Source organism: Maylandia zebra, unplaced genomic scaffold, assembly GCF_041146795.1.
Source record: "Maylandia zebra isolate NMK-2024a unplaced genomic scaffold, Mzebra_GT3a scaffold02, whole genome shotgun sequence".
Classification (NCBI taxonomy): domain Eukaryota; kingdom Metazoa; phylum Chordata; class Actinopteri; order Cichliformes; family Cichlidae; genus Maylandia; species Maylandia zebra.
In genome coordinates this window covers 1371359-1396071 of record NW_027490032.1, presented here as the reverse complement: position 1 = coordinate 1396071, position 24713 = coordinate 1371359, and the positions used below count along the sequence as shown (strand labels likewise).

Genomic DNA, 24713 nt, shown 5'->3' with positions numbered 1-24713 from the left:
AGGAAGGAGGTGTGTTTAACTGCTGTGATGAAACAAAAAAACACCTTAATCACACAACACTGTGCAGAAGAATGGGACACGCATCGCTTCTGTGGCTGCTCTGTAAGTACCTCATGTACTGAATGTAAAATGTGCAAATGTTGATCTTGTTGGAGAGCAGTGGATCTGGGACACAGAGATGTTTGCAGCTACAGGGAGGAACGGATTAACAACTGGATTCCACTTTAATTATATCAGTGGTTAATCCGTGCACTTTACTGAGCTGGAACAGCTGCTGCTTCTCTTTAACTGAAGGTTTCACCAGATTCAAGCTTTTACTTCTTTAAACTCTTTAGAGTTCAGATTTTCAGGTTTTTGCTGCAGACAAACCACAGCAGGGTTTAAACGTCTACTTCACCGTCTCCTGCAAATCATGCTGTTATCTTATTGTTGTCCTTTTTTACCAATCTTACTGATGATTACCAGTCATACATGTGCTCTGTGGTCACAGGTCTTGGTAAGCTACATTTTGTGGTATAAGCTGCATTTTTAAGCAATGACTCCCCCCGTTTTTATCTCTGTGTGTATCTATGTTGCAAAGAGTGGCACCTGCCAAGCCTTTAAATATATCAACTCATTTAATTGTCACTTATTCAATTTTCAGTCCAGGTTTCATGTCCAGATTAATTTTAGCTGGTAGTCACCAGTTTAAGTTGAGTGATTTGAATTTTTTTTTCTTCCAAATTTCAGATTGCGGCTTACTTCTCTTCTCGGTGCTGAGCTGCATAACCTATGGAGGTGAGTGAACTCATAATTTGGAATCCTAGAGATGTTAAATGTAAAAAACAAGTTTTTCTTCACAGAAAATAGATTTGACATCAGTATTTTTCCTTTTCTGAGTAATTTTTACATTAAAAAGTCTGCAGCGGTCAGGAAAATGCGTGCAATTAAAAACAGAGGAAAATTTGGGGAAATACACTCTTCGTGCTTGCTAAGAATTGGATTTTGAAACTGATACCATTACTCAAATAAAGAAATGTTCCAGTACATAAGTCACTACAGTTTAATAAAATAATGTGCACTGTTTTAGCTTCAGATTAACTTTTAGACTCAAGCATATGTTGCTTAAACTGGATTCATATGTTCTATCTGTCTTTGACCCTGCACCACAACAGACATCGGGATGTTTTTCTGTTCATTTGAAAAATCTATAATCTCTCACAGCTCGTCTGACTGTGAGTCCCAGCAGCTCTCAGTTCTTTGAAGGAGACTTTGTGTCTCTGAGCTGTGAGGAGGACGACAGCTCTGCTGGATGGACTCTGAGGAGAAACACAAGCAGAGACACCAGAGCTGAGTGTGAGGAGTGGGGACAACCAGCTGGTTCTTCCTGTAACATCACTGGCTTCCACAAATCAGACAGTGGAGTTTACTGGTGTGAGTCCAGAGAGGGTCCCATCAGTAACATGGTTAACCTGACAGTCACTGGTAAGCTGAGTGTGTGGAGTTAGTGTTGATGAAGCTGTGTGTAAATGGATGAAATGCTGTAGTTTGTCTCTGTGTTGAGGTGGATCAGTGATCCTGCAGAGTCCTGTCCTCCCTGTGATGGAGGGAGATGACGTCACTCTGCTCTGTAAAACAAAGACCACTCCCTCCAACCTCACAGCTGCTTTCTATAAAGATGGCTCCCTCATCAGGAAGCAGCCTACAGGTCACATGACCATCCAGCATGTTTCCAGGTCTGATGAAGGCCTCTACAAGTGTGACATCAGCGGTCATGGAGAGTCTCCATCCAGCTGGATCACTGTCACAGGTGAGGCTTCTGTTTCTTTTACAGACTTTAGACCCAAAGAGACTCAAACTGACCACAAAGATCCCTTTTTCTATTTCTATTTCTTGTGTTTCTCTTTAGTTTCAGGTTCTTCTACCTCTCCTCCTCCATCAGCCTCAACTGCCTCCCTCCACCTCCCCTCTTTTTCTACTGTTTCCTTCTTCGCGGTGCTATCAGTTTCCTCCATATTTGGGTTGCTGCTGCTGGTTGTACTGGTTGTACTGGTGAGAAGATGTGTCTGGAGGAAACCTGAAGGTGAGACACACATTCTGTTCACATTCAATGTTTCTATATAAATCAGCTTAAAGTGACAAAATAACACAATCTACAGTGTTTTTCTCTGAGTGGTATAAAGTGGGTGAAAGTCAGTCCTGTTACACTGACGCTGATATCTCACCCAGTGGGAAATTCACACTAAAGTAACTGAAGTGGATAAACATAATCACACATGTAGGTGTGACCATGGGGTGAACTGTTCCTTTAATAACAGTCACATGATGCACAGGATGTGCTGTTTTTGCACTTTGTGAGCACTTGTTTTTAAACAGTTAAATTACGATATTTATAGTGAAACTACACACTGCAGTTGTGCAACATTTTCTGCTTCTGCATTTCATGTTCAATAACATGCTTTTAATATAGTTTACACTAAATGTTTTTGTTTTGCTCTGGGTGAACCGTAATGCTGCACTTGAGATTTTGTGGTCAGAGTCTATCGAAGTGAACAGAAGCTTCACCGCCGTCCAGTTTCCTGTTTTCTGACTAAAAGAAGAGAAAATAAAACCTTTTTTTCTTTTACATGTTTTACCGCAGGTCTCACAAAGATCACCCACCGTAATGCTGACTTTAGTCTTTCCTCCACTTTGCATTTTAATCATCATTAGATGATTATGAATATTAGTGCTCCAAACATCGAAACATCGGCAGTTACAGTACAGTTATCAGTGGAAAATCTTTTTCATCTCATTTTTTGCAGAAAGAGATCCTGCAGCAGCCACTGCTACCTACTCACCAGTGAGAAGAACCGTATCGAACCAGCAGTATGAGTCAAACAGGACGAGTGGTAGGAAACATTTCCTGTTAGATAATATCTAGATTCTTTGATGATCCAACGTTTCTTCAAAACGTTACTCAAGTTTCGTGTTTTGGGGTTTTTTGAAGAGAATCTCCAACATGTGCTCGTTCAGACACCGGTGATACTTTTAGGGTGAACTGCAGGTCCTCATGCTACTATTTTATCATGTGTATATATGCTATCATTTCCACTGCACTGGACATATAACAAATCTTTGTGACGTGGCTTTAAGCGTATATGTTACACATTACTTTAAATATATCTTTATTTTTGTCACACCGTCAGACCAGCAGGCAGCGTGGACATCCAACTGTGTGAGCACGAGAACGCAAAAATATATTATTACATTACACTCAATCATGTGTTATTTACCGGTATATTTATAATTAGAGCTACTTTGTTATATTTTGTAACTTTGTAATATGTTGTTTTATTTCATTTAGTTTGGTTAGCTACTGTTCTTTACTGCCTTGGAGCAAGCATAGCCACATAATTTCCTCTGGGATTAAAAGAGTGCTGGGATAGTCAGATTCTGATTCTGACAAAGTGATTAGTATTAAGTTGATACCATAGATACGTCTAAAAAATCTGGGATCAATTCAAATCTCAGGAACCTTGATTTTAAAATCAAGGTCAGAGGTCAAGTTTTCTGAAAGTCTGGTAAACACAATTACAAGAAACGGACAAGTTGCCCCATTTTTTTTTTGGCCCACCTACTAAGAGGCTGAGGGTCCTTCTGACTGTTGTGCTGTTGAAACAGGCGACTCCTCCCTGTGTCAGATTAGGTAAAGTTATCTTATCTTGTGTTAAACCCCCCATTTTTTTTACATGTTGTTTCACTGGAAGACTCAGAGAAAGAAAGAAATACAGTTTTATATCAGATTCATCCCGACTGCACTTTCCCCTTCCCACTGATTGATGATTTATTAATATCATTATTTCATATGCTGAAGCAGCAGCAGTGACAGTTATCTGTTCTCAGAGGAAAATCTGACTTGATTTATGCAGAGAAAGATCCCCCAGCAGCTGCAACTGCAACCTACTCGTCGGTGAGAAGAACAGCCTCAAACAGGACGAGAGGTACGCCGAGTTTCCTGCAAGATAAGCTTTAAAACGTGTGATGTTTCCTAAAAAGTTCCACAAGGTTCATGTTTGGGGTTTCAGACGAAAGCCTGGTGCTTCCTTTAGAAAGTAACTGCAGGTGCCTTGATTTTTTTTTCTTCCATCAGTTCAACATTTCAGTACTGTTAGCCCTGGGCCTACGTTAGTTTGCGGCCAGATATCCATGTTTCTGCACGTCAGCGTACTAGAAGAGCGACAACAGCAAAGAAGCTCTGCTGCACTTCAGTTTCCTGTTTTTCTGATTTAAAAAATGGGGAAACACTTTTTTTATTCAAATGTTATTTGAATAAATGTATGTCAGAGTTATCCAGCTTTTTATCAAACACAATCTTTCCTCCACTTGACATTTTAATTGACACAAATGACACAAATGCCAACGTTTCAAATTGACTTTACAGAAAAAGATCTCTCAACGGCTGCCACCTACTCATCGGTGAAACGAGCAGCAGCAGACGAGCAAAACGGAGCAAACGGGACCAAAGGTATGAAAAATTCCCGGCACGACAAACTCAAAAATCTTTGAAGGTGTTCTGATGTTTCCACAGGAGGTTTTCTGGGGTTGATTGTTTTTGAACATGTGTTGGATGCATCTGTGATGAAATCTGCTCCATATGTTGGTGTTCTGGATCAGCAACTAAGCTAAGCACTAAACTGAAGTGCACGACTACGTTATGATGGTTGTTAATAATCAGAATCAGAATTCTTTAGTAATCCGAGAGGGAATTATGTGGCCACAGTTGCTCCAACATGGTACGAACTTTAACTAAACTAAGCTAAACAAGAATCAGCTGACAAAAAAAAATCAACTCTTTTCAAATCATCAGTCCACTGAACATCAGCCTCACTTTTCTAGGTGCTTGGAGACTTTCCAACTTTCCAAACATGGAATCTTAGACTCTTAACATGTCCAGGTCCATATTTTTTATCTTTTGACTCTGCTTGAGTAGCTTAGCATGATTCACATCTCAAAATAATCCTTCTTTATTTGATATGGAGTCTTGGTGCAGGCCCTCAGTTCATTCTCGCTCCCTCCTGACCACATTATTAGAAATGTTTAATGTGATTATCCATGGCTGGAACAAGATCTATGTCAGGAAATAAAGAAAAACACAACTGATCCACTTCAAGATGAGCTTTCCTTCCAAGTTATAACTTGAGTGCAGCTGCCAGTTTCAAAAACAGATAATGCGTCCATGATGATTTTCCTCCTCACACAGAGCTGTTGTCACAGGCTGGGTCTCTGACCCAGCGCTCTGAGTTCATGTTTGTATTTGTCTCATTTTGTTATGTGATTAGTTTTGTGTCATTTCCTATCTGTCTTTAGTTTGGGCAGTTATTGTTGATTGTTCCTCTGGTTTTCTATGTTTTGGGTTCTTGTATTATTCATCACGCATTAGGTTTGTTAAGTTTGTGTTGTCATGTCTAGTTTTAGTGTTTCCTGTTTTATTCTGACAGTGTCATGTGTTCTTTGTTCATTGTATTTAGCGTTCCTCTCCTGGTCCTGTCATTAGGTTTATGTCAGTCAGCTGTTCCCCCATGTGTCTCCACTTCCCCTGATCACCTCATGTATGTATTTAAGCCCTTTGTTTTCTGCATGCCATTGTCGGGTCGTCTGTTTATTTTGACCTTAGTCTTAGTTAGTTTTCCTCACCCTCAGTCATAGTTCGTCTGTCAGTTCTACATTAGTCTTAGTCATAGTCTTTGCCTGTTATTTTCCACCACAGTTATAGTTATAGTTTTTGGTCTTAGTACCTCTTAGTGTTTTGTTTCTTAGTGTTTTAACAGTTTGCTTTGGTTTCCTGGTTTTCCCTTGCCATTATCATTAAAGGATCACTTTTCTGTTCAAACTTACAACTCATCGTCCTCATCTGCTTTTGGGTCCTGTTTCATCACACATCGGCGCACCCCGCCGTGACAGCTGTAACACAAACAGCTGCTGAGTGAAGCAGATCTGTGTCGTCTCTGTGCTACAGAAACAAGAAGAAAGTCTGGATAAGCACGTGCTGTTGCTCACATTCTTTCTGATCCACTTCTGCATCCTTTGGTGGGAACTGAAAGTGTAACCTTGGATAATCTGATATTTAGGAAGCTGGTCCCGTCTAATGATGGTAACAACACTGTTGTCTAAGGAGCTTGGAAAGAAAAATGTCTGGACTTCTTTAAGCTGCTTGAAGACGTTTCACCTCTCATCCAAGAAGCTTCTTCAGTTCTAAGAGTCAAATGGTGGAGAGTCCCAGATTTAAGCCTGCAGGAATTTTGGGACAAAAGGACCCCCTGATGATCCTCTACCTAATCACATGAGCCAAGGTGTGAAAATGGGTGTGGGTCACAAACACAGTTGTGCACGTTCAATGCAGACAACAGGATTCAGACCCCTTCACATTCACCCTCTTGTTTGTGTGCAAGAAAAAAACAGAAGTGTGTCCACCGGACTCTCGGAGTGAGCACAAACTTTTGTTCTTTTTGTGTTCTCACTTTTACTATAAAGTCAGGAACTCCTTCTGATGTGGTGAAGGTGTCTTTAAGTGGTTCAAACCTTTTGACTCATGGGGCTTTGAGCTTTCAGACTTTGTGCACTGATAATAAAGCAGCAGTATTTTCATTCAGATTTTTAAACTGGGTCATTCTTCCTCAGAGTTTCCCTGCATATACTTTCACTCCGTTGTAGGACTGACCAGTGTTAATTGGGCCAAATGAGGCCAAGAAGTCATGGCAAAAACTCACATCTGTCCAATATGAGGTGAATATCGGTGGAGGCAGCTACACTCACCGTAAAAGTCAATTTTTCTTTGAAACAGCTTTCACAGGTTAGCAAAGTGTTTTATTTGGGTTACGTTAAGTTTGCAAAGTGTTAAACGGGCTTGGCAGATGTGAGTAGCTCTGCACTCATTAAGCTTCCTGTTTCGAGCACTAAACTCAGCAGAGGTGCTAAAAAAAGTCACTCCAGGTTGAAGAGAGGATGTGCTGTGACTTTATGTGCAGCCCTACTCATGAAAAGTCCACATTTTCCCTCACGTGACTTCTATCTTGTTTTTTCAGTGTGCGATCCAGCTGCAGGTTACTCTTCGATGCACATAACAAGCGAAGTCAGTTATGGAGAAATCGCCATCAGGAAAAACAGCAGGCACAGAGGTACAGCTGCTCCTCTTTCATACTCGCTGATCTTCTGCAGGATCTGGTTTAAGTGCACAGATGCTGTTTGTACAGAGGAGGAGGAAGTCGGATCACTTTGATCCCTCCACACTGTAAAACCTAATCAAACCCTAAATGCAACAGAAGAATGGGGTCAGATTCATCCTGCTGCTGGCACTGTGATAAACACTGTGAAAAGATGATGATGCAGTGACAGCATCTCCACTGTAGAGCTCCACAAAGCAGACAGGAGAGACTCAAACTGTAACATGAGGAAAATGTTGAGGTTTAACACAAATACTGAAAGTAGCAGAGCTGCTGCAGACGAAGCAGCAGAGTGTGACCCACAGTAAGTATGACATACTATATGAACGTGTGAGTGTCTTACACCTCTGAGTGCTCAGGAGGAGCAAACATAACCACAGCCTAACGAACCATTAAAAAAACACAATCATTTATTCACTTACTGAAAGTAGATCTAATGTTTGTTTAAAGCCAAGAAAGAAAGGTAGAAAAAAGGAGGACAGTGTACGAGCACACATCTCTCAGGATCATGAATCGTTTTTAAGATACTGGAAAATTTAAATATTTCTCATAGAATTATTATAAACTATGAATCTATTAATTTATACTTTCATCTGCTGGGACACAACACAAAAAAGCACATTTTGATTTTATAAAACATAAATCAGAGGCTTATTTATGAGCTCAGCAGGTAGGATCATATCACTGTTGTAAGGTTTATAGAATAATAAAATGGTTTTAACCTTCAGCCAACAGGATGAAAAGGGAAAATATAAAGATGCTTATAACAAACTTCCTGATGCTCATCTGGGAAAGACAGAGATTTCAGATCATCGTGTTATCTGTGCTCTGAGCTCAGCGGGATCCTGCAGAGATCTGGTGGCAGTTTTAACCTGCTGATCTCTTAGGTTGACCATAACCTGCTCTTCAGCCCTTAACCCTGCTTTGTACTGTAGATCTGAAGACATTATGCCTTTAATGACACCTCACAGGCTCTGGGTTTGAATCTCCTGGTTGGCTGTGTGCAGTTTTTACACTGGACTGGGGACCTGTTTAGTTTGTAGAGCTCTATCCTGTGTGAGCTTAAGTTGGATCGAGTGTTAGGGAAGTGTGTGGAGGGAATATTTTATAACCAAACCAAAAATGTTTTTTGCACTTAGGTTTTTGTACAGATTGAACAAATATTCATACAGGGAGGGGCGGCTATCTGCTGCGAGTGGTTGGTTGTGAGGGGAGGGAGAGTGGACAAAGACACATTGTGGAAGAGAGCCAGAGATTAATAATAACTAATAATTAAATACAGAGAGGTGAGTGATTAAGAAGAAATCCCCAGTGCACCATGGGAAGCCCCCCAGCAGCCTAGACTGATTCCAACGTAACTGAGGCAGGGTTCAGGGTCACCTGATCCAGGCCTGCTTTATTAAAGGAGAAGAATCCTGCAAGAACAAATGTCCTAAAGGGAACAAGCCTGAGGAGCCAGAAATCTCTGACATGAGCCTGCTGAAGGGGGCCCAGCTTGGGCCAGACTCATTATTAGTATCAGGAAAAAGGTCAAAGGTCAGATGAAAAAAGTCTTTTGTTGAGCAAATTTGAGTTCCTCTGCTGCCACCTACTGGCTCATATCATTTTGTGACTCGTTTATTTTTATGCAGTGGACTTACTGGCCACTTTATTAGGTACACCTTGCTACCACTATTGCTGTCAGAACTGTCTTAATCCTTCACAGACTCAGCATGGTGCTCGACAACATTCCTCTGAGGTTCTCATCCATATAGAGATGATAGCATCACACAGCTGCTGTACATTGATGATGTGAATCCAACACGTCCCTAAAGTGCTCCGCTGAATTTTCAAGGGTTTGATTTGGTACAGATGTTATAACTGCATTTATGACACAGAGTGTAATAGTAACTGTAATAGTTTTATATTCTTAGACTGAAAATGAATCTTAGAAATAAGCAACAGTTTATTATTGACATTCTGCTCTAAAAGTAGAGCGTGAAATGTACAAAGTGATGAGATTCTTCCATTATTTAAACCAGTTTACTGTCCTGTCAGATTCAACTGTGAGCTCTATAATGTAATTTCAATTAAGTTTTATCTATATAGTGCTGAATCACAACAACATTCACCTCAGTATGTTTTATATTGCAAGGTAAAAAAACCCAGGGATAACACAGAGAAAACAGCAACAATCAGACAACCTCTATAAAAAAGTATTTTTAGACAGTGGGGAGGAAAAACTCCCTTTTAACAGGAAGTAACCTCCACGAGAACCAGGCTCTGGGAGGGGCGGCCGTCTCTGGTGACTGCCTGGAGGAGAGGGGAGGGAGACAGGAAAAAAGACACGCTGTGGAAGAAAGTCAGAGATTAATAATAACTGATAATTAAGTGCAGAGAGGTTTATACACACATAGTGAGTGAATAAGTCACTCTCAGTGCATCATGGGAAACCCCCAGCAGCCTGGGCCTATGAAAACAGTTCATTTGAGTCAAAGCTAACGAATCTGAGTCTCTTTAAAGGGTTAATTTGATCTATTTTATCAAATCCAAAGTCAGTGAAAAAATGAATATATTGTCTTGATCTTTGTGAGGATTCATGTGAGTACAAGACTAAAAGTGTCCCGGCTCTGTTACACTTCAGTGGATGTTTTCTTTGTGGAAAATGTTGCGTGTGCAGTTATTTTTTTGATGTGTCCCAGAAGTTTTTATCACCTGAAATTTAAAAGTTTCTTTAATCTGTGTGTTTGTGTTCAGATCCTTCACCAGAGCCAGGGGTCATCTACTCCGCACTGAAGTCAACAATGACGCCTTCCAAACAGCCGATCCAGTCTGACCAGAGATGACGGCTGGCTGCTAAATACAGTCCTGCACACCTCTGTGCAGCACATGTTATTTATTTAATTACATGCTGTGTGTGTTTGCAGTTTTATAATTGCACTGAAATAAATGACTTGAATGTACAGTTTACGCTGAGGTGGATTTGTTTTTTTCCATTTGGCCAATCACTGGAAACATGAAGAATCACGAATGCACGTCCATGCCTTCAGAGTTCATCTTTGAAAACAGTCACTGCATGTTATCCAACTCCACCTACTCCCCTCCACACATGCTGGGTTGTTTTAGCACAACAGATATTGTATCAGTGATAGAGGTAAAGAAAACACTTTGCTGTTTATAATGCATGTTTAAAGGAGGTGAGTGCAGCTGTCTCAGATGAAATCTAGGGGACTGGATCCTAGAGGTGGACCAATTTTTGCATATTTTATAACATAGTGCCATAGTGCTGTTGAGTGCCAGGAGGATTTCTATGATTTATACATCGGGGAAACCAAACAACCTCTGGTGAAGCGGATGGCACAACACAGAAGAGTTACCTCGTAGGCCAGGACTCTGCAGTCTATTCACACCTACAGGCCAGTGGACACTCTTTCAATGATGAGGATGTACACATCCTGGACAGGGAGGAACGCTGGTTTGAGGGCGGAGTCAAGGAGGCCATTTATGTGAAAAGGGAAAGACCATCTCTGAATCGAGGAGGGGGCCTAAGGGTACATCTTTCGCCATCTTACAATGCTGTGATTGCAGCCATTCCCCAACTCTCTGTGAAGGGTACTCATGGCCATTGGTGCATGATTTCCTTTACTTGAATCATGTTATCCATAAACTGGTGTAAATTTACATATATACACATTTTTGTATCAAATGTTAGTTTAAAATCCTCCGTGAATTGCTACCTTATCCTGGTGGAGGGGTTTGTGTTTCCCACGAATCATAGGGACTTTGTTGTTAGGGAAATTTTGACCCTTGGTTGTAACAAACAACAAGTTTGTTAAACTTTTTTGTTTTTGCAGTATACTGGGATTCTGAGATGTTTAGAGAGCCTCTGAGTTTTTGTTATTTCATTTTCTACTTCTTCTACTGTTTTAGTTTAGTCAGTTCCTTTTCTTATGCGGCGTGTCTTCTCCCTGCATCTCTTCCTGTGTTCAGTCTTGTCTCCATGTTTATTTGCCTTTCCCCAGTCTTTGTCTCTGGCTCTCTGTGCCCTTGGCTTTCTCACCCTCGTTCTGTGTCTTCCTAGTCGTGTCTGTCTCCTTCCTCCTCTTCCCTGTATTTTGTCAGTCTGCTTCTCAGTGTGTGTTCTTGACTTCCTGTTTTATTTTGATAGTCACTCAGCCTGTGTGCATTATGTTCAATTTTGCTTCACCTGTGTTATAGTGAATTTAAGGAGTAGTGTTTCTGGTTAATCAAAAAAATGTGGCATCAGTTAAAATGCAAATGCTTTATTGAACTGTAGCTTTTGTCCTTGGGCGTCTGAACTATTTAAAGGTTCCAGGAGAGACAAAGGAGAAAATTGAGACGGAGAGATGCTTGGGGTTTTTCTAAGTCTCATTGTAGAGTTATATGGTTTACATTTAGGGTTATGGACTTGGATGATAGTTTTAATTATAGATATGATATATACATGTTTATACGGTTAATGGTCTTTTTTTGAAAAGTGTGGAAACATCCCTGGCATTTTATGAGGGTGTGCTTATCAGCAGATGGGTATGAAGGGCTGCCAATTGCTAATTAAATGGTAGATGCCACTAGTGCTCCGCAGAGCTGCCATGTTATGTTGCTGAAGTATTTTGATTTTTAAAAAAATGCCTACAATGATAACTGCTGACAGTTATTCATCACAATGTTTCAGCAATATATCTAATCATTTGTTTTCTGCATATTGAAAACATGTGATGCTGTTTGTCCGTGTAATGCATTTTTAGAAATCTTGTTTTTCTTGGAGGTGTTATCTATGAACAAATTATTATGGAGGTGAGTGCATGACAACAAAGACCAGAGGGGGTCACTGCTGAAATCTCAATTGATAAAGAATCCAGAGTGATGAGCGGCTGAGACCAACTTCAGTTTCTGATTGTATTGTAGTTTTCCAAATACAAATTATTTAATTTAAGAAATCAGAAATGTAATTAAACCTGTATTAAAAAAAAGTCTATCCGGTATAAGATGGAAATTATGGAGAAAAAAAGGCAAAAAGGATGATCAGGAGAAATTAGGTTGGATACACATTTTGTTGCAGGATCGTGGGGAATAATAGAGACCAGCAGGCTTTCCCTTACCTGCGAGCAGTAGCAGCAGCTGGTAAGACTTTCTAGCTTCACATGAGTTTGTGGACCATCCAGCCGTAATCCTTTAGTTGCATTTTGTGTCACTGATCCTTCTACAGCAAAAACTATGTATTTACTAGCTGCATGTTGGTTATGGTATCACATTGTATTATTGAATAATGCCAAATGTCACAATTAAGAGATGTACTGGGTTAAACCCAGCATCGCTTCTCTCACAGCAGCAGATGGTGAACATGATTTTATAGCAGCCATTTCTGCAATCTGTTCATCCAGACTTGACCCACAGGAAGCATCGCTGACTAACTCTAACCTGAGGGTCTTTGTGGATGATTTGGCATCACGCAACCAAGCTCCAAGTTAAAATCAAGTAGAATGTGCAGTGATCGCGGAACATAGGCAAACACATGGGGTGATACATGATTTTTGACAGATTATGGAAAAAGTAGTTTCAGCTGATTTAGCGAAATCCATTACACATCATACTCCCTACATAATTCTATAAACTACTGTTTTTTGAAAATTTGAAGTTTATATTATCTCAAAGATTCTGTTTTTTGTGGCAACCACAGAGCAGATAAAGTGGCAAAATCAGTAGTTGAACAAATATGGAACCAGACCATAGAATGACATGAAAAACACACTAACTTCGCCTAACACAGATTTATACTACCCGGTTTGCAACTCAGAGCAAACCTACTCCAGAGGTGAAGTCCTCATATGGCCCAGTGACAAAAGACATCTACCTATTTTTTTTCTTTTTCTTTTCGTCATTCTCCTTTTTATGCTAAGTTGGAACATGGAAAGCTCCATGTGTTAAAAGGGATGGTACAACAAATGCAGCTTACAAAAAAAAAGGGATACCAGATTTACTCTAAAATGTTTTGCAGTTTTTCCACAATTTGTGTAACTAACAATTAATGTGCAGGTATTAAAAATCAACAGGAAGTAGATCTATGCTTAGATAAGCATCTGTTTGAAAACCTAGGCTGGGTTGACTCGAATCGTTTAGTATGTTTTTCAGTTATGGTTGTGTAACACCTGCTTAGTATAGTAGGGTTAAACTTATAGACTAGATTCGAGAGGAGTAAAATAAATTTGAGAGAATTGAGTGTTGAACAGCCGGCAGATTTATTACAATGTTACAGTGGTGCAATAATCCAATGTAAACAGCATAGAAAATTAACAGAAGATCAACAGAGAAGAGCGCTCTTTTGAAAATAAAAACAAAATAAAATAAAATAAGTAGTCTCTTTAGACCTGACTCCTGATGAGCAGGATATTGGGAGTTCAATAGTTTCCCAGAGAAACAATCCGTATGAAGTAAGCAGTTTTTGCTCTTGCTTATCTGAAATCCTGCGATTCGAAGTAATTCAGACTGTAACTCTACTCCTGCATCCAGAACAGCTGGCCACACTGCTTTTGGATTCGCCAAGAGTTTTCACAGGGTCTGGCTCGCCATCCATATCCAGAACCACTTCAGATCCAGGATCACAAAAAACCAGTCTGCACATACAGTACAGAGCAATAAACAAAATAGTTCTTAACAGTTTTTCTAAATAAAATGAGATCTCATAAAGTTTTCAAAATCAAGTACACTGTTGTTTTAACATTGTTCTGTCTCTATGAATTCCATTTGTATTGCTTTACAGCATTACAATCAATTGTATTTATATACCCCTTTTTAAGGCATATGTGATCACATCATGAAATGTTTGTAACGTAACTAGTTTTAAATAACTTATTTACATGTATTAACCTATAACTGAAATGACAAAAGTGCAGGAAAGGCACTGGACAACATTTATGGCTAAAAGAAAAGTGCATCCTGCATTAGTTTTGCACATTTGTGAAGATGCCCAATCAAATAGACAATAAAATAAAATACGACATTCCATTTCACACACAATTCAAGTACTCCGACTGGTTTTAGCTTTTTTAGACAATACAGAATTCGCACTGTTGCAGTGTTTACCACATGTAAAATTAGCATAAGTTTTCCTGCTAACTTATCATCTCTAGTAACTCACCGGAATTCCCAAGAAACAAATACACGCTCTGCCTGGTTTTGGTCGAGAGTAAAACACATAAAGGCCTCTGAAAAGTACATAACTTTAAGTTAGAGACTGTTGAAAATACTTTATAACACTTATTTTATACCAAAAGACTCACTGTGTAGCTTGTTAATTGCTCTCGGTGTCTTGCTCCGTTTTGCCTAGCTTAATGCAGCAACGTGCTTTTGTTGCATTCACTGAACTACGGAAAATCAAAGTGTGTTCAAGGGGTGTCGGAAATAATAATACCAGGTAAAAACAAGAAAATACTAGTAACCATGTCTATAGGGGTTACAGTTGGTATTGGTGTGACTTTTCTAATCATTTGCAGACTGTGGTGAGGTTGAGAGTGGAAGCAATGTGAGCTGTTGACAAAAAGGAGAAGAGGTAGTGATGGTTTGTTTGAAGCTCCAGCAAATGTCAGAAATAAACAACACAGTGTTTCACACTTCCAACCTATTACAAGGTTGTGTTGTATATTATTATATATACAGTATAATATGTGGGATTCTGATGTGGGCACAGTAAATGCCAATTGTAAATACCTAAAAACCACTGTTATAGTGTTATTGATGTTGTTATATCAAACTGATTACCTTACAATAGTAAAAATCACAAAAGACTGCACAGATGGAAAAGCGCCCATCTGTCATTCCACTACAAAACCCAGACAAAAAGTGTCTGACGTATGCTGGCTTTGTGGAAATGCATGGCTGCCTCCAGTTTTACCTCAGATTTGGAAAGGCACTTGTATCAAGGTTAAATTAATACAACAGCAAATATTTGCCACCTCCACTAGAAATGGACTTAAAGTATGAAAGCAAATGAATGTCACAAGTGTCATGACATGGCAAAATAGAATGGCAGAAAGGGAGAAGGGAGTGGTCGCATTCAGCTACCGGTCAATAACCTGCCTCAGTACCACATGGAAGCTCCTGTCAGGCATCATAACAGCTAAGATGAACATGCAATATGGCTCAATACATGAGCGGGGCACAGAAAGGAATTGGCAGGAATACCAGACAAGTGAAACACCAGCTACTGGTAGACAGAGCAGTTGACTGAGAATGTAAGACCAGACTGACCAACCTGTGTACTGCCTGAACTCAAACATTTTTTTTAGCTGCTGTGACTCTTTCAAAGTCAGAAAGTAAACCAGTTTCATAGTATTTTGTGAAATAGTCGTGACTTTTCATGTGTTGATACATGTTTCTGTAATTCTGCATCAGTCATGTGTAGTGAATTATGTCCAAATTCACAAAGCAGAAAACCTTCATATAGAAGTGGAGGAAGGGAGGATCATATCAAACTTACACATACATTTTTTTAAAATTAGTTTCAGCTGTTATTGATTAGAAATGTATTTCACTTATTTATTCTATATTAATATTTATTTTTGTATACATGGAAAAAGATCAGAATTTGTGTTAAAATACAAACAGTTAAGGTTTATTTTCCTGTATGAAAATCCCCCACCTCCCACAAAGCTAGTTTTTGCCCACATGGACATTTAAACAAAAAGATTATTGAATAGATTGTTTTACATTGGTGCTGTAACTGTTGGCTGCAGCCATTTGAATAGGCAAATATATGGTATCTCCTACATTAACTTACTGGCATTTCAGCATAAGATAAGCTTTCGTTTTTAATTTGAATACTAGTGCAGGAGACTGGCGATACCTTCAAGGGAGCTACTACAATTGCTATGTCTGTAAAAGTTCTCAGTCATCCATGTCATTGTAGTCTAAGCATCTTGGAAAGAAAACAGTCTGGACTTCTCATTGGATGACAGGTGAAACGTTTTAGACTACTACAATTACTGCTAACAGCTTTACTACAAAAAGTACTATACCTGCAACTGTCACATTTCGGCTCTATGAAATGGAAATGCATGGGTCCATGTCTTATTTTAGATTACCACACTTCATTAAATACATTACTCATTAATTGCTTAAAATAAAAGTGTTTTATGGCCCTAAGCAGAATGGTTGTGGTCTCTGTTATGGACAAACTTCCTTATTAATGTTAGTTAGCAAACACCAGGTGTGAAACCAAACAGTTAAGGTAAGAGATACTGCATATCCAGTATGTAAATTGTTGAACTACAGCCAGAGTAGCGGCAGCTGGAATTTGAATGTACTGGACTGATGCAGTGAGCTCACAGACATATCTTTCTTTAGTCAAACTGTTGAGGGTCATAAAGCTGGATTTCTATAGTGTGCATAGGGAAATGCCGGTATAAGTATCAGAGGGGTTGGTGAATTTCTGATCAGCTGCTGGAGTCTCTGCAAACATTTGCAGAACAAGTACATCAACAGGTAACACTTCTTCCTCTTTCTTTTTTGTGTTTGAAGAATGAATGCAGGTGGCTTAATTTTCTAACTTGTGTAAAAGATTTGTTTCTAACAATAAAGCAAGGTTGTTTTCAAAAAAGAAATCCCACCATAGTAATAAGTTTTGTTGATCAATGGACTCTGTAAAATCTAAATCAGATGAGCTTTTTAAAACCTGATGTGGATACTTCAAATTGTCTGAAAAAGCCAAAGCAGGTCAACATAAAACAAAAACTTGCACACGCGCGCACACACATTAATGAAAAAAGTAAGATTTGTCATGATGTTAGGCAACACCTACTGTCAAACTAAACATTCCCACCCAGCATAATTTGAACTCTTTTATTTAATTTTACATGACATATTTGCCTCTTACTGCATTTCCATTAAGAGAAAATGATACAGTTAGGTCCATATCTCTGTCAGAAAAGAGCTCATTCAAATTTCTGACAGTTATCAATTGATACTAACCTGCTGAGTGTGTGTGAGTATCAATGAGTGAGTGACATACAGAGAAAGAAGGGAACAGGCATAAAATGTAATGTAAAAAAGGTAATTTTTTGTAATCTTAAACCGTTTTGTAGGTTGTATTTTAAAACTAACTGTGTGTTAGTGGGGAGAAACTATACAGGCAAAAACATTAAATAAGGTTAGAAGAGTTTAAATGTGCAAGAATCCCATAGACAGCCATTATAAACTGAAACGACAGAAACATGAAAGTTTCAAAGCATGAAACTTAAACTGAAATTGAAGAAAAACTATAAAAGATAAGTACACGCTGAATAGTTCAATGTCTTGGCTTCATTTTTTAGTTTTAATGGTGTGAATGAAGCAGTGAGAGTTGAAAGAGGAGTAATGAGGATTTGAAGAGTATTCCCATTCCCATTGAAATATACTATCAATTTGTTCAATATTTAAAAACATAAAACTTAGAATATGAAAAATAGAAAATAAAGATGTCCAAAACAAGAGGAATGTGTGTTAACTGTGTTGAAGGAGATGGCGTAACCCCCCCCCCAAAAAAACCAAACAAACAAAAAAACCCAACAACTTATGGAATAGATAATAGATAGATAATAGATAGATAATACAAGATTTGGATCTCAATACTGTGAATGCTTAATCAGCATTCATGCTAATTATAGTTATATAATGGACATGAACATAATGTGTAGACTCTCAGCTTTCATTTGAGGGTATCCACATTAAAATGGGTTTAGGAGTTTCAGCTCCTTAACATGTACCACCCTCTTTAAGGGGCCAAAAGTAATTCGACAATTTCTTGATGCATTCTCAATCATCCAGGTAAATAAAACTCTAAAAAGTAGATTCTGTTTGACTGGATGTAGCGTTTTCAGTGGGAGAAACGTTTTATCATTCATCCAAGTGACTTCATCAGTGTCTTCTTCAGACTGAAGACTTCAGACTTCAGTCAGACTTCAGACTTTTGGAGGTAATTGGACAATTCACGCTGTTTCATTGGCAGGTTGGAGCACGTCATTCTGTCAGAATAACCTGACCCTCCTTTTCTTCTGATGATCCAGGTTTTTGGCTCAGGATGAAGTCCTGTGTACTTTTCTTCTTCTTCTTGGCGTCTCTGATTTCCTCCAACACTGCTCCCCCTCCACCTGGCATCAAACTGCAAATCACGGGAAATGCGAAGGATGTCTGTAAGAGCTGCACCAACACGTTAAACACTTATGTCTTTTAAACACTTTAATCTTTTAAAGCCTGAGCCATGAAATAATTGTCAGAAAAGTTGCATTTTTTTGAAAATAGAGTTTATTGAACATTTTAACAATATTTTTTAAAGTGAATTAAATATTATTTTGTATACATGAATTTTAATTTGTATCATATGTGCTACATCTGATGTTAAAAATACAATTTATTGCTAAATTTAAGGCTAAAAGATGAAGATTTGTCTTCACCAGTTACCTATGAACTGTGTTTAGAAAGAATATTAATTTCTTGTTTAAACATAATACTTATAAAGCATCAAAGCCTAATATAAACACACATTCATCATTCATAGACTGCTTTTTTCTATAATTAAGTACTTTTATCTGACATTGATCAGGGTTCAGTATCTTACTCAAGGATACGTCAACATATGGACAGGAGGAACTAGGGATCGAGCCACCAAATTGTTGATTGTTAGACACCCACTCACACTTAAAGCAGTCGAATGCCATTGTTTATCTGTTGCTTTCTACATTTATTAAAAATATAATAGTAATTTTTGTCTTCAGTACTTTAATTTATGGTGTTAGATTCATTGGGTTCTGGCTCTTCAACCTTTGTTAGGTTTCCTTTGTAATTTTGGGATCATGAATTTTTTAACATGCAGAAAGGACTTTATTTTACTGTGCTGTCTTTGCAGTTTCACCAACATATGTTGTTGTACGTTGTTGAGAAATCAGTTTTACCCCGGTTCTTTTATTCCTCGAGCGTCCAGAGATGGCACCGGACTCAGTAGTCATTTTCACAAAATCTTTACTCATCTTCATTTACTCATCTTTTACTCATCTTTTACTCATCTTCATTTAAGCATGCACTTCTAGAAGGGAAGATGAGGCCGGTGTCCCTCTGCAAAAATCTTCACCCCTTTGTCTGTGAAACACAGTTTTATAGGGCGTGTTACGGCTGTGACCGTAATTGTGTGTGGATTTGAGTGTCTAGGTGCTCCTCCGGGATTGACGATTTGGCGTTGGTAATGTGTTGTTTTTGCGTGACTGTTATGTGTTTCCTACTTTACTTTGAAAGTCTGTCATCTTAGTGTGTTCAGTTTACATTTTCCCTGTCTCGTCAGTTCTGATTTGCCCCAGCTGTGTTTCCCTCCTGTTGTCCATTCCCTGATTGTTCCCTCCATGTATTTAAGCCCTGTGTGTCAGTTGTCATGGTCGCGATCTCCCCCGTGTTGTAAATAGTTTGGTGTTTTTGTTGTAAATAAATAGTCTGTTGTAAATAGTTGTGAATGGGTTTGTTAATATTTTCGTTTGAGACACCTTCGTTTTGGGATTTTGGTGGAGGGCCTTCGTGGTTTTGTTTTCCTTGTTTTGGTTTTTCTACGTTGCACCCCGGTTGCCTAGGCCGGGGTGTAACATATGGGGGCTCGTCCATTCACTGTGGGGTCCGAGGACCGCTTCAGCCTCCGTCCGCCGTCGCTGGAGGGTCCGTGGGACCGCTCCAGCCTTCATTTGCCTTCGCTGGGGGGTCCGAGGGACCGCCTCAGCCTTCGTCGTCTGCTGGAGGGTCAGGGGGACCGCTCCAGCCTCCATCAGTTTCATCTGCCTCCGCTGGAGGGTCCGTGGGACCGCTTCAGTTTTCATTTGCCTTCGCTGGGGGGTCCGAGGGACCGCCTCAGCCTTCGTCGTCTGCTGGAGGGTCCGTGGGACCGCTCCAGCCTTCATCCACCGTCGCTGGAGGATCCGAGGGACCGCCCCAGCCTTCGTCGTCTGCTGGAGGGTCCGTGGGACCGCTCCAGCCTTCATCCGCCTTCGCTGGAGTGTCCGAGGGACCGCTCCAGCCTTCATCGGCTTCGTTTGTCTTCGCTGGAGGATCCGAGGGCCCGCTCCGGTTTTCCGTTTCCACTGGAGGACCCGTCCAGTCATCAGCGTCGCCTGCGGGACGGTGGCCGGTGCCGTATGGGCTGGACATGGAACAAACATTTTTCGTTGGGGTTGTATGTTTTAAATGTTTGTTTTTTGGGTGTTTCCTTGAATTAAACATTTTGGGGTTAATGTTAATTCTTGGGTAAGGGGGTGTTACGGCTGTGACCGTAATTGTGTGTGGATTTGAGTGTCTAGGTGCTCCTCCGGGATTGACGATTTGGCGTTGGTAATGTGTTGTTTTTGCGTGACTGTTATGTGTTTCCTACTGTACTTTGAAAGTCTGTCATCTTAGTGTGTTCAGTTTACATTTTCCCTGTCTCGTCAGTTCTGATTTGCCCCAGCTGTGTTTCCCTCCTGTTGTCCATTCCCTGATTGTTCCCTCCATGTATTTAAGCCCTGTGTGTCAGTTGTCATGGTCGCGATCTCCCCCGTGTTGTAAATAGTTTGGTGTTTTTGTTGTAAATAAATAGTCTGTTGTAAATAGTTGTGAATGGGTTTGTTAATATTTTCGTTTGAGACACCTTCGTTTTGGGATTTTGGTGGAGGGCCTTCGTGGTTTTGTTTTCCTTGTTTTGGTTTTTCTACGTTGCACCCCGGTTGCCTAGGCCGGGGTGTAACAGGCGACCCCATCATAAAACCCCCCACGGTGTGCTGCAAACTCTGTGTCTCTGTCTATGTGCACGAGCACATGAATGCCTACATGTGCGTGTTCCCATGTGTCTATGTGAGTGCTCGTGTGTGACTGTGTGCGCATACCCGTGTGTATGTGTGAGTGCACATAAGTGAATGTGCGTGTGAATGTGTGTGCGTGACAGTTAAAACACTATGGGTATAGGTGACTCCCTAGAGGTCATAAAACCCCTCTCCCTTCCAGACCACAGGTATCCAGTTACAATGTTGAGACCCCCACCCTAAAACATCCTCTGGGGAATTTCCACTCAGCATTAACTCCTCTCTGTTTTACTTTCACAGCTCAAGTGGGGGAGGGGTCTCCTACAATCTACTCCTAAGTTCACGACACAGTCAGCCTTTATTATATTGAGGGCAGCGTCAGTGTCTCTACAACAGTTCTACATTCTATGATAACACATTTCTAAACTCTAAATCAGCTAAATATTCTACAACGTGTACTGTGTTTTACAGTGAAGGAGCTTGGTCTGATGTACTTAAAGGGGCTGGTTAACAAGGAGTTCCCCATAGATAAAATATATATACCAATCGGAAGGTAACAATAAGTTATTTTGGTTCATGGTTATTTTGTTTCCTCATTTCAATTAGAAAATGAAAATGTGTTTTTTATAGTTTTATTTGATATTAAGTTTTTTACAGTACAATATTTTTTATCCTGATCACAGTGTGAAACTTATTCAACTACAAGTTGATCCTGCTAAGGTGGATTTTAGCTTTCAGGAGAACATTGGTCTCCAGATTGAAATCAAGGACATGGCCTTTTCTCTAGAAATTCAACAAGAAGCAAAAATACCTGGGACTCACATCAAGTACGTACAACTACAACATTAAAAATGTTCTCAGACAATGTAGAGCAAATCAGATCACTGCCTGCAGTAAGCTTCAGCATTGTTGATGCTCAAGAATATTATGCTCTTTGAAAATCTCTAAAGATAACAACAGTATATTTACAGCAACATTCATAATTTTAGCGTGGTTTGCTGAGAATCAGGGGGTCTTCTGTAAGCTGGACATGCTCAGGTTTCATCTTCATATACAGATTTTATCTTTAAGTATCTCTGAATGAACACAGAGCTTCACATACAGTGTATCTGCTTTTATGATACATGCACTAGATCTAATAAACCTAGAAAATTCCTGCTGAGATTAATTGTTCTTGAGAACAGTCTCCTCAGATTAGATCCACAGTCCAGAAAGCTTTTTTTTTTCCCAAGATGTGACAGTAGCATTAAAAACCATTAATCAAGTGATCTACAGTGTCTGTGCAGATAAACCAAAAAGAAACAAAAAAAACCCCTCCAGCACTTTCTTTGTCTTTTCCTATGCAGCACTATCGAAGGTATGACAACCTTAATTGCAGAAGGCACAAGAGCCACGTTAATAGTGAGAATGAACCGAAACCTACAAGGACACCTGGATGTTTACATACCACGAGATAACTGCATAATCAACACCGATACCAGCAAAACAACGTCCACTGGCTATACAGGGTAAGAACAGGGGCTTCCTGCTTCTCTCTGACTCTAACTGAAAAATAGTTCAACAAAAGTTTTATTTATTCAGAACACTGAACTGGGAAAGAGGCCCATTGTCTCATAGACCTCTATGCAATCAGATCAGAGAGGTCGCCCCCTGCTGGAAATTACAGAGAATTCTGGTTTAAGATACTTTTCGGTACTGGAAGACATATGTACAGTGACACCCCCACACCTACAACATCCAGCTGTTGCAGCTGGGGCTGATTGGAATTTTAGCTATGTAACCAGTAAACTGTTTTCTCAGAAATGTATGTGGCCACTGGCTGAGTTCATCTTTTTAATTAGTTCAGAGTAGTAATGGTCCTGCAGGAGCATCCACAAAGCCACTATTTGTCCACAAATTAAAGATGTCTTAGGATCAGTTTCTCCACTTCATCCTCAGAGAAACATGAACCATCAGCTGGTAGATCAATAGTCTTGTCACACCAGTCCTGCTGATGAATGAAAGGATTTCTGAATTTTGTTTGTTTTTCAGGTTTGTTTGGAAAGAAATTTACAAGCTTCTCTTCAATCAGGTCAGTTCCAACTGAAACACAGCTGAAGCCTGTCTGAATGAATCCCATGGAGTGTGCTGCTTAGGATAAACACCTTGTGTATGACTACCTACGCAGATATGAGTGGTAGCTCTGCCAGGCAACCTGAGCTTTTGGGAGAGAAATGCATCTAACATGAAGCTGCAATCACACACACAAAAAATAAAAAAGGCAAAGACAGTGGAAACGTCAAACGTCATCTATCACTGGTCAAATTTATGAGCAAAGACACTATAGTGACCGGCACAATATATCAGAAACAGAATAAATGAACGAGGCAAAAAACAAATAGACCTGTTAAGTAGTAATCTACTGAACAAAGTAATGCAACGTAAGAACAGATTTTATTCTGTGTGTCTTCAGACATATTTTTTCATAACTTCAATTAAATTAGATTTTCTTTATCACAAAAACAATCACCTGAACATGCTTTGTATTGTAAGGTAAACATTCTTCAATAATACAGAGGAAACCCCAACAATCAGATGACCCAAAAGTACTAAATAAAGTGCCAACAGTTTTGATACTTTGTTTACAATTGTGAGAAATAATTGAATCACTCAAACAGCAACTGTGATTTTATGTCAAAAAGCCTGGTTCTCACACAGCACTCCTTTAATCAAGCACTTACAGTGCTCTGTACATTGTGCGTCATTCACCCGTATTCATGCAAGCACTTTTTCTTTTTTTTTTTTTTTTAAATACACCTAAATGCTTTTTAGCTAGCATTCACACACAGCTACGCTGGGGCCAACTAAGGCTTCAATATCTTGCCCAAGGGTATTTTGACATGAAGACTGGAGAAGCTGTGGATCAAACCATCAACCTTCCAATTATTAGATGACCTGCTGTCCCTCCTGAACTACCAAACACCACATACGAGACATGTTTTTTTTTTTTTTTTATTCTTTTATAGTATTAATCTGCCTTTTGCAGACCTTATGACATCTGTGTGGCTCAGAAGTGTTTGTGTGTCTGTAGTTCTGTCTTTCTCTTAGGTTTATCATAAATTATATGCTGAGGGATTTGCCAATGATGAAGACAGTCCATGAAAACCGCCAATTAGACTTGGACTACTCCTTGAGCAGTAATATTGCAGTGAAATCGAGGAGCATTGATATATCTTTCAAGGTAATAAAAAAACCCCACTGAATTATCCTGACCCTGAACATAACCTTACAGACATTAATGCCTGGTTAAAAGTCAGAGCACAGCAACACAAATAAACTGTAAGGTGTAGTGACACTGATATGTTGTGTTTTCTTAATGCCAGCTGTTATCACTGCTGGACAACATTAGGCCTGAAAAGAGTCTTAGCATCTGGGTTAATAGTAATGTGATCTAATGAAATGTTTTTACCATGAAATACACACCAGTAGATGCATTGAGATTCTTGGGCATGTCTCCTTCATGATTTTATGACTTGGAAGTCTTATTTTGCTCCCCTTGTTGCTATTTTTACTCTGTAAATAAAAATGACCATTCTGTATTTCAGGGCTTAATTTCTGTACATGGACAGGCTGTGGACACTGATTCAATAAGGCCAGGAAAAGAACCAGTTTTCACAGAGACTAACAAGATGATCTATGTGGGCATCTCTGAGTTCTTCTTCAATGGGGCCGCCATGGCAATCTACAAATCAGGACCATTTGAATTTAACGTTCC

General features: G+C 39.6%; 1 protein-coding gene and 1 long non-coding RNA gene across 2 annotated transcripts; one reads left to right on the top strand and one right to left on the bottom strand.

Moving 5' to 3' along the window:
* Positions 1–56: 56 nt before the first annotated feature.
* Positions 57–10130, top strand: LOC101480853 (uncharacterized). The gene is made up of 10 exons (XM_076881008.1): positions 57–102; positions 730–777; positions 1204–1464; positions 1544–1789; positions 1889–2062; positions 2784–2870; positions 3891–3962; positions 4403–4486; positions 7044–7136; positions 9918–10130. Exons 1-10 carry the CDS (start codon positions 72–74, stop codon positions 10004–10006), a joined length of 1185 nt encoding a protein of 394 aa, XP_076737123.1. The 5' UTR covers positions 57–71; the 3' UTR covers positions 10007–10130.
* Positions 10131–13393: 3263 nt separating this feature from the next.
* On the bottom strand, positions 13394–14628 carry LOC106675592 (uncharacterized). The gene is made up of 3 exons (XR_001341996.4): positions 14459–14628; positions 14317–14383; positions 13394–13792 (listed from the first exon to the last, which is right to left on the bottom strand). It is a non-coding gene; the product is annotated as an uncharacterized LOC106675592 (long non-coding RNA).
* Positions 14629–24713: the final 10085 nt, after the last annotated feature.

Coding starts and splice junctions, on each gene's coding strand:
- LOC101480853 (XM_076881008.1), top strand. CDS start 72: ATGGGACACGCATCGCTTCTGTGGCTGCTCT. Junction 2,063..2,783: donor TGTCTGGAGGAAACCTGAAG/GTGAGACACACA, acceptor CATTTTTTGCAG/AAAGAGATCCTGCAGCAGCC. Junction 3,963..4,402: donor AGCCTCAAACAGGACGAGAG/GTACGCCGAGTT, acceptor TTGACTTTACAG/AAAAAGATCTCTCAACGGCT.